Source organism: Hydra vulgaris, chromosome 06 (assembly GCF_038396675.1).
Source record: "Hydra vulgaris chromosome 06, alternate assembly HydraT2T_AEP".
Lineage (NCBI taxonomy): Eukaryota > Metazoa > Cnidaria > Hydrozoa > Anthoathecata > Hydridae > Hydra > Hydra vulgaris.
In genome coordinates, this window is record NC_088925.1 from 15,056,725 (window position 1) to 15,067,500 (window position 10,776).

General features: G+C 27.3%; 1 protein-coding gene across 2 annotated transcripts in view; it reads left to right on the forward strand.

The window, feature by feature from the left end:
- The first annotated feature begins 644 nt into the window (after positions 1 to 644).
- The window catches only part of LOC100203022 (uncharacterized protein DDB_G0287625), a 71,965-nt gene continuing 61,833 nt past the window's right edge, over positions 645 to 10,776 (forward strand). For both annotated transcript variants that reach the window (XM_065799321.1, XM_065799322.1), the window contains exons 1-2: positions 645 to 1,092; positions 9,012 to 9,054. In XM_065799321.1, coding sequence (XP_065655393.1) covers positions 1,057 to 1,092; positions 9,012 to 9,054 — 79 coding nt within the window. In that variant the 5' untranslated portion in view covers positions 645 to 1,056. The remainder of the gene's footprint in view (positions 1,093 to 9,011; positions 9,055 to 10,776) is intronic.

Sequence of the window (10,776 nt, forward strand, 5' to 3'; positions counted from 1 at the left end):
TAACCTTTAAATCATCAGTCATTAAATCATGAGCCATGTGTAACCACTTCACTGCTTCGTTGATGTTGGCTTCAAGCTTTATGGTGTCTTCGTTCGTTTTAATAACCCTGATTTTTTACAGTCGTCTGCATATATTTTGAAATGGAGTAGTATTTTGTCTGATAGATCGTTTATATAGATGAGATATAGGAGTAGTCCTAAGAACAGATCTCGTGGCACACCAATTGAGATTTTTTTTCATTTAGACTTGTTATTACCAATGGTTACAGGTTGTAAGCGGATGGTTATCCAGCTCTCGATCCATTTGTGCAAAGTATTAGTTACCCTGCACAAATTTAACTTGTGCAATAGACTTTGACCCGTAACTTTGTCGAATGCTTTTGCAAAGTCTGTTTCAAAGATATGAGTAGAATTTCTCATGTCTCATATCAGTGCCCCGTAGTTACAACAGACTGTTGGGTAAATATGGAACATCTTTTATATGATTGCAGGACATACCCTATTTTTCTCCAAATTTAAAAAGCAAAAGTATCTAGTGTATTAGTGTCCTTCCCAAAAGTGAGGCGTTGAGTGTTTGTTATTTTATTATCTATGTAAATATATTTTAAATTGCCATTGTTTGTGTAATTAAAGCAAATTAAAATGATTCATAAATAAATTGTTTTAGCTGAAAGAGCTGAGTATTCTCGACTCTTTTAAAATGTTTTATTTATATTTTTCCGCATAATATGATGCAAAAAGTCAACATAATAAAAAACTGCCGACGTTTTTATGTAAATATGTTATCTTTTATCGTCGAATTTTTACGTTTGCCTTAAATATATGTCAAGTTTTAAATAACGTCTCTCCAACGATTTTAAAAACTAAATCGGATCGAAGGAAATTTACAGATTCAAAATTGCTGATAAAGTACTTGATGTTGAAATTTAAGAATTCATTTTTTTTTTTGGAAGTTAGTTTTTTATTTAGCATATATTTATTAAGAGCTGATGTAAGTGAGAAATATTCTGGCACAAATGATTTTTTGAACAATTGATTGAAAATATATGAGTTAAAATGGAACTTGGTGCGGAAATAAATCAAAAAGTTAAAGTAAGTTTAATTTACATAATATATAGTGAAATTCAAACATAAGAGTTTCATTATAAATAAGTTTATTTTTTTTTAATTATTAAATTTATCACTATTTTGCATACAAGAAACGTAGTAAACAGTTAAAGTATACTAAAGTTCGTAATTTTTTAGGTGTTTTTTTTTTCAAACATAAAATCAATACATAATTTTTTGAGGTGTTTTTTTTCAAACATAAAATCAATACATACATACATTCGCCATTCCAGAGGACTTTTTTTTTGTCAATATATTTATATATAATTAACATAGCTGTATAGAACTTATAAAGACTTTAAAAATGAGGGTTTTTTCAACTTTAGAAGTTAATTGGATCTAAAGTTATTGCATTTTTTGTGCTGGAAAAACTGATAACTTTTTTAAAAAATGCCTTGTCCTTATGGAAAATTTGGCGTGAAATAGCACCAAAATAATATAAAAAAATATAAAAAATCAAGTGCCAATTCAAAACAAATAATATGCAAAGGAACAAAAACATATTTATAATTTCTAAACAAAATTCCTAAGTACCATTTTTTCAAGAAAACAAAATACTTGATTTAAATAGAAAAAAAGCTGTACTTGCTTTTTTTCTTAAGGAACCTTTTTAGGCAAAGTTTTTTTTTTTAAACAAACTGACCTTAAAGTTTTTTAACGCTGAAAATTTATAAATTATGTATAAATGTAAAAGGTTTCCTATTTTATTAGATTCCTTATCCTTTTTTTAATCTATAAGTGAATTTTCAAACAAATTTGATGTGCTTTGGTACTTAGGAAATCTCACCTTCCAAAACTACTTTTGAAAAAACGTGTCCAGCGGCAAATTTTTTTATCAAGTGTGGTCTTAAGACATGAATAATATATAAAAGAAGCCATATTAAACATTGTATTTTCTATATATGGTTAGAAAGAAGTCAGGGCAAACTAATTGATGTGAAAAATCTCAAGGTTCTAACTTTATTATAAAAAAAGATATAAGAGAGTAAAGTTCATGAAAGTTTTGTTTTTTTTTGTCAAAAAATTAATTGATTTTTGTTGTGCTCTGGAATCGCTACATACATACATACATACATACATACATACATACATACATACATACATACATACATACATACATACATACATACATACATATATTTATACATACATACATTTATATATACATATATACATATATATATATATATATATATATATATATATATATATATATATATATATATATATATATATATATATATATATATATATATGTATATATATGTTTTTTACTAATTTATTATTGCTCTGTTCTTTAAGAACATTGAGCACTCTATTTGTAAAATACACTAACATAATTTACATATATATATATATATATATATATATATATATATATATATGTAAATTACATATATATATATATATATATATATATATATATATATATATATATATATACATATATATATATATATATATATATATATATACATACATACATACATACATACATACATACATACATACATACATACATATATATATACATACAATCATGCATATATATATACATACAATCATACATACATATATACATACAATCATACATACAATCATGCATACATATATACATACAATCATACATACATATATACATACAATCATACATACATATATACATACATGCATAAACCAAATTAATTCGAATATATAGAGATTATTAAATGAGAAATTTTGATACCAAAATTTATTATCTGAGGTTAACTTGAGAAAAAGATATGCAATTTTGAAAGTGGTGAAAATATTGTGGACATCTTAACTAAGATACAGGAAAATGACTTCAAAAAGTGGGCTTTAAAACAAAGCACATAAAATATTCAAAATTAGTGAATATTTTACATTCACAGATATCATAAAAAATGTTTATTATATCTCTTATATATACTTTATAGTAATTAAATTATAAAAATGAAAAATAAAAGTTGAGGGGGTTGTCTAAGCCCATTTTAAAAGCAGGTGAAATTCAATTCAAGTCGTTTTAATAAAGAATTATCATAATTTGTCTAAATTCAAGTTCATGCTTAAATCAAATGAGAATGTGAAAAAAAAAATTATATAAAAAATTGCAGAGATTAAAGCCTTAGAACAAAAATACCCCAAAAAGTTTGTACTAGTTGATAGCTGGGGCTAGAAAAAAATTTATAGTATTTTATATATTATAGTTTTATGCTTACATTACTATTTATTAAATTCTGTCATATATTTATATATTTTCTAATATACTTCCAACAAGATTGCAAGCAACCACTATTATGTTATGAGTTACTTTAAAATAAAGAATAAGTTAAAATACTAGGAAACGGTTAACTAAAGACTTGAAAAGTTGTTGGTTGTATAAAAAAAAAAACATGGGTAAAGAGTGGATGGGTAAGAGTTAGAAAGTTTTTTTGATGTGCAAGGAAAAAAAAACTGGATTAATAAAAGTTTTTATAGAATGAAGGGATGGATACAGTAAAAGGATGCAACTTATTGAATAAGCCAAACAAGAATGATTATTAGTTTATGGTAATAGAGATAATAGCTCGTTTGAGCATTAACCATGAGAGTATTTGTAGAAGAAAGAAAGAAATTCAACCTAACAACAATGGGAAAGTGGCTCAAGCTTGGCAGGTAAAACATTGCTAATTACATTTATAATGTGCTTTTAGACTTTGTCTGAGAGTAAGAGGGTTGTTATTCATCAATATAGAAATGCTACCATTATTGCATTTTTGCAGTAAATAAATGAATTTTGTTGTCTAACAAAAATTGTGAATTTTTAGTCCAGAATTTAAATCCATAAGATACTGCAAGTGTTAGGCTGTTACAGAAGAGAGATCAAATTAAAAATCGGCTGCTTATTCTAAGCAATCAAAAAGTGAAGTCAAGACAAGAGTATAAAGTTAAGTCGCCAGCAAATAGAGCCACTTTAGATGTAAAATTTTCATGAAGATTGCTATTGTAGATAAGAAACAATACAGGAGCAAAAATAGAATCTTGTGGTACCCTTAAAGTTACTTGAAGTAAAGAAGAGTATAGGCCTTCAAGAATAACTCTTGAATACTAACCAAAAGTATCTAGAACCTAACATCTGAGATAAGATACAAGATTTAGTAAATTTAGAATAACAAAGCTTAACATGATGTTAAGATGAAAGGAGGCATAATCTTAGACAGATTAGAATAAAAATTGTATCGAACAATGTTTGTTTGAAAAGATTAAAATGATTTTGGTATCAGCATGTGCTCTAGATTATTTATATTAGAAGAAACAGCATGATTTCATCAAACAGCATAAAAGCATAAAACTTAGAAGAAACAGCATAGTTTGATAAAACAGCATAAAAGCATAAAACAACTAAATTATTTATATTAGAAGAAACAGCATAATTTTATAAAAATTATGCTGTTTCTTCTAATATAATCTTTTAAAAAAACGGAACGAACTTCAATATACATAAAAATTGACAATAATTACTTAACTATTAAAAAGTAACTTTAGCGGCGTCTTGGTAAGTTTAAATAGTGTCATTAAAATACTTGAAAGTATTCTTTTATAATTGAACTTTTTAATCGTTTTTTGTTACAAGATCTTAAAAATGTGACTGTAGAATTTACATTACTGTTACAAGTGCTTAAAAATGTGACTGTAGAATTTACATACTTGTTACAAGTTCTTATAAACGTGACTGTAGAATGGTTTCTAAAAAAATTAAGAGAAGCAGAATGATTTTGTGATTTGTTGGCTAAGTTGCAACAATGTTTCCCCCTATTTTAACCCCTGATTATAATGGACTTTAAATTCTTTAACTAGTACAATACTTCTTAAAAAATTTTTATAATTTAAAAAAAAAGTTGTAAAAATCCAGTCCAGATAACAACCTATACACTTTGGTGCATTGAAATATTAGGTGAAAAATAAATCATCAAAATTTGTATATTTAATAGCAATAAAAAGTTAAAACTTTTTGTTTTAAAATCATCAAGTCCCCCCTCCCCTCCCACCCCCCCCTCCCCAAAAAAAAATTAGAAAAATTATGCTCTTTCAGGTGCCCCAAGAGGGTAAAAAGAGGCATAATGTCCTTAATATTTATTTTTTTTAGAGTTTTTAGAATTTTTTTTAATACTTTTTTTAAACTGTTAGCAATGCTAATTGTTAATTTTGAAAAAGGACTTTTTGGCCCACTTTTACCTCCTTTGGACACCTAAAGACCATTTTTTTTGTGGAAATTCAATTATTTTAAGCAAAGATAGTTTAAACTAAATTAGTATAAAGTTGTGATATTTTTTATAAAACTTAGAAAAATAGTTTTCAGGTTTCCCAAAAGTGTTGAAAAGGGGTTAATAACTTTTTTTTTTTAATTTAATAATTTTTTTAATTAGCTTTGCAAATAATTAAAAAAAAAATTCTAAAATTAAAAAAAAAAAAAATTGTTTTTAGGATTTTCTGGGGCACCTGAAGACAATGATATAATTTTTTTTTTTGCAATTTGATAATTTAAAACAAAAGGCAACTTTTTATTGCTAATACGTTTAAAGAATGTAAATTTTTTTTTTTTTAAAGCACCCTTCTATACACTAGCTTTATTATTGAAATCAACACACTAATAGCAAACATAAAAACAGTTATGATAAATGTATTCTAACCAAATCTTTTATATTTTATTGATAATCAGTTTTTATATATTTTTTTTCTTACAAAAAATTTTAAATTTTTAAATTTTTTTGTAAGAAAAAAATATTTGCCTCTATTGTTTAAAGTTATGTTTTTTGCAATTTTTGACTAAATTCTGATAATTTGAAACATGATTTAAACTATTTGAAAAAATGTTGAAAAAAATAAATTAGCATTTTTTTAAACAACTTTAAATTTACAGCATGAAAGTCAAACAGGGTTATGTTATAAATAAAATTATATCTTCAATGTGTAAATACTTAAATAGAATGCACTTATTTAAAAACACAAAGATGATTCTGAAAATTGGATATAGGAGTAACATGGAACAAATAGAACTTTAAAGAATTCAGTTTATTAGAAAAGGTAAATTTTTGTCAATGAATAAATTAAAAGATATTATACTTATAAGACAAATTTACCATATATTATTTTTGCAGTAAGTCACAAAAAAAACCCCAAAAGGTCTCAGCCTTTAGGTTGTTTAAAAATGCGTTAGTTTTTCACACAAACAAGCCACAACAGAGAAAGATTTATTTGATCTGCAATTTTATAGATTCATATACAGTACAAACTCTCGATTCAGGACATTTAAACACAAAGAGTTTAAAAACTTGGTCACACTCAGCCTAATAGAATTCAAATAAGAAATATTAAATAAGATCTACCATGAAATACAAATTTATACAAGTTATAGAGAAAATGGATAAACAAACTTTCTATTTGCAAAGAAATCAAACAAAAATAAAATTAAAAAAGAGTGAAATTTTTTAAGAGGGAATGAACATGTCGTCATTTTTATCAAATGAAAAAAATTATATATATTGGAAACTAATTATCTTTAGCATCATTAAGGTGCTTATTTCCTTGCAAACATATTAGATCATATATATTTTGGATCTGATCTTTCTAAGAATGGAATAAAACTGCAATGACATTCACAAATAAAGAATTAAAGAGTTTTTTTTACCACTAATATTAAAGTTAAAAGTCAAATCTGCTCTATTCTATAAAGGCTATTTCTATAGTGAATTTGTTTTAAAAAATGTATCACCATGGAATCGAAAGATTTTTTTTAACTTTTGAGCTTATTCATTCCAAGTTAAGAAACAAGATAGGAGTAGAAAAAGCAGTAAAGCTTGTTTTTATATATAGAACTTGATGATGTATTGATTGCATGTATGCATGTATTAATTGTATGTATGTATTGATCAGGCTTGTGGAGCTGAAAGTTTTTTTATGGCTCGGCTCCAGCTATGGCTCCTAAGAAATATCTGGCTTGGCTCTGGCTCCTGTACTTCATGAACAAAAATTGCAAATTTTGGAATTTTTTTTTTGTTCACATTTGTCAACCTAAATCCAAACCAATTACAGAAATTAATTTTTAACCAACTTACATGATTACAAGGTGAATGTATTACTATCGCTACTCTACTAACACATATTACATTTGAAAAGAAAAATGTTTTGGAAAAATACATTTTTTTCTATATATTATAACCCAAAACTATAGTTTTTAGCTCTACTTTAGTTCAAATTCTACCCAGTAGGCACGATACCTAAAAAAGACGTCTTTTGAATTTACCAAAGATGTCCAAAACTTTTAAAAGACATTCAAAAGAGGTCCAAAACGTTCAAAAGACATTTAAGTCTTTCTTATGTCACGTGCCCATTGGGCACCCAGTAGGCATATTTAAGTTAAACAATTAATAAATAAAATTTGCCTGCAGTAAGAAAAAACATACACTCTATTCCTTTAAAAAAACGCAAGAGCTGAGAGACGCTCAGTTTTTGCAGCTCCGGCCTCACCAAAAGTACTGGCTCTTTGGCTCCCGCTCAGCTCCACAAGCCTGCTTTTGATTGTATGTATGTATTGATGTATTAGTTATATGTATGTATTGATTGTATGTATGTATGTATGTATTGATTGTATTTATGCAAGGGCTATTCTAGGTGAATAGTTAGGGCAGCGGTACCCCCTGTGTTGGCACCTGTCGTAAAGAAATTTGACGGAAACATTGTTGTATGTAGGCGATTTTTTTGCAAAAAATAACAACAATATTTGCCTTATAAAAAAAAAGTTCTAAATTTCTAAATTTGGGAGGCACCCAAATACATTCAATGCTATCAAAAAGACTCTAGACTTGCCCCTGGTATGTATATATTAATGTATTGATTGTATGTATGAATGTATGTATGTATAGGTATGCTTTTGCTTGGTAGTAGATATTGCCATCGCAACATATTTTTAATAGTCTTCTTTTTTGTGGTATTATCAATCTCAAAGTCATCCTGGGCAAAGTCATCGGACCTGGTATCAGTATAGCTCATATCTTTATTAATACTTCACATTCAGAGCAAAACCCCTAATGGATCATGACTAGTTTTTTACACTCTACCATCCAATCAAATCAAAGATATAATCACCTTTCTGCCATCTAGCTGGTTGTCTAAGCCTGTCAGTATTCAAACTACGTTCAAGAAGCATAATGTCTTCTTCAGCCCTAAACAATTCTTTAAAATTAATTTTATTTAAGTAAGTTACAAGAAAAAGTTTTTACTTCATGTTAAAGTAGCTTAGTACCAGTTGTTTGACTAGAAATTGTTCAAATTTAATATTTATCCTATACCTGTCTTAGCTTTCTCAAATTTATTTTTTATCTCTAGATAAACAATCCCAATTTTGTTCCCAGATTTGTTCAATACTGTGTAATTTTCTTAATATTTCTTTAAATGGTACATGGTTCTTTTTTCACTGATGGCTTTTAATAAAGCCAGTTTTTTTCTTAGAAATTAAGATTCAGAAAGGATCCAACTGATGTTAAAAAAATCATTGTTTTATTTATGTTTTTCTATTATTTATGTTTTAATCTTATGTTTCAGGAATGCTATTAAAGTATAAATTCCTATAAATGATTTCTTTTTTTGTGTTTAAGTTTATATTAGTTATATACTATATATTTATATCAAATAATACTCATGCAATATTTATTATAACAAAATTTAATATTTTTAAACTTGTACTTTAGATATAACATTAAATTTTATATGATTATATATGATTATTGTAACATAATGTTACATAATTATGAATTAAAAAGATTAAAAAAAAAAAGAAAAATAATAGATATAATAATATTATATAATTAATATTCAATTTATTTATTGTAAACTGTTTATAATAAACAGATTTCTGTTTCTTTTAGAAAACAATAAAAAAGCAATTGCAAGCTCTGGACTGTTATGTTGGTAAGTTAAATTTTGTTGTCATTTGTTACCATTATATTACAATCATTTGTAACTTATTAATAGAAAACTAAAGATATTTCATTATAAAAATAATTATTTATAATATAAGATTTATTAAAATAAGAGTACACTATTTTTTTATTACTTTGCTGAATGACGAGTCAAGCGAGAAAGAGATGATAGCTCGTTTAAGCAGCGACCATGATAGTATTTGTAGAAAAGAGAAAGAGATGCAACATTACAACGACAGGAAAAAGGCTGAAGCTTAGCATATGGAGCAGGTCCAATTACGTTTACAATGCATTTTTGGACCATGTCTAGAAGAGAAAGAAATTAGAGGTATCATTAGAAGAACCAGCCCAAATATGACAACTGTATCCCATACAGGGACAAATAAGAGATTTTTAGGTAGGTAAGAGAGTGGTAGAGAATGGAATCAAGAGAGAGAAAATGGAAAGCACGATAAAGAGAAGTAACCTAAGCAGAAGCTAATTTAGCAATCGGTTATATATATGGTTTCCATAAAAGGTCAGTAGTAAACAGTAATCCAAAAAGACATAAAGAAGAAGACTCAGTGTGAGGGTCGTCATTCATTAGTATAGGAATTTCAACAGTATTACGATAGTTATTTGCAGTAAATAACTGAGTTTTGTTGGAGTTGAAATTTATAAGTCACTGTGAACCCCAATCTGTTACAGAAGTGATATCAGGTTCAAGAACGGCTACCTGTTCTAAGTGATCGAAAAAAGAAGACTTTTTGTCGAGACAAAAGTACAAAGTTGAGTCATCAGCAAAAAGAGCTACTTTAGATATAAGGTTGTTGGGAAGTTCATTAATGTAGATAAGAAACAAGTCAGGACCAAGGATAGAACCTTGAGGTACCCCAAAAGTTAGTGGAAATAAAGAAGAGTGTTGGCCTTCAAAGATGATTTTAATAAAGCGGTTAGAAAGAAATGATTTGACAATCTCAAAGACTTTCCCAGATATACTATATGAAACAAGCTTATGGAGAAGACCAGCATGTCAAAAGCCTTAAATATGTTAAGAACAATAGCCCTAGTCTCTCCGCCTCCATCAAATGCACAATAAAGTTTTTCAGTCACAGCAGTTAGCAAGAGGTTATTCTAGAGAACAAGTATCAAAAACCATATTGATTGTCTGACAGTAAGTTTTATGACTTGAGATGGGATGAGAGAAATTTTTTGATCAAAGACCTTTTTAATAACAGAAAGTAGACTGATCGGATAATAATTAGAGGGGGCAGAATGTTCACCTAAGTTTTTGAAAATTAGAACAACAAATGCCGTTTTCCACCAAGCAGAAAAACAAGACTCTTTCTAGTAGTTTTTAAATAGTTTAGAGAAAATTGAGAGTTCTGGAGAATAATTTTGTAAGACTGTGACAGGAATGTTGTCCGGACCATAAAAGCCATAAAAGGGTTTAATTGAGATACAACTTTAGCAACAAAAGCTAATAAAGCACTAATAAATAGCTGTTTGTTCTCAAGAGAGTTGTTCTTTTGAAAAAGATGAAAAAAATGATTACGATTAGATATAGCAGCTGCACAAGAGGGTGAAATCCATGGAGTAGAATGAGGCTTGACTTGGAACTGACAAGAAGGAATAAAAGTTTCCATTCCTGCCTGAATCCAGGAGGTTACGTAAGAGGCGCATATTTCAGCTGAGAGGGAAAAGACACCAGCACAAGAACTGTCATGAAAAA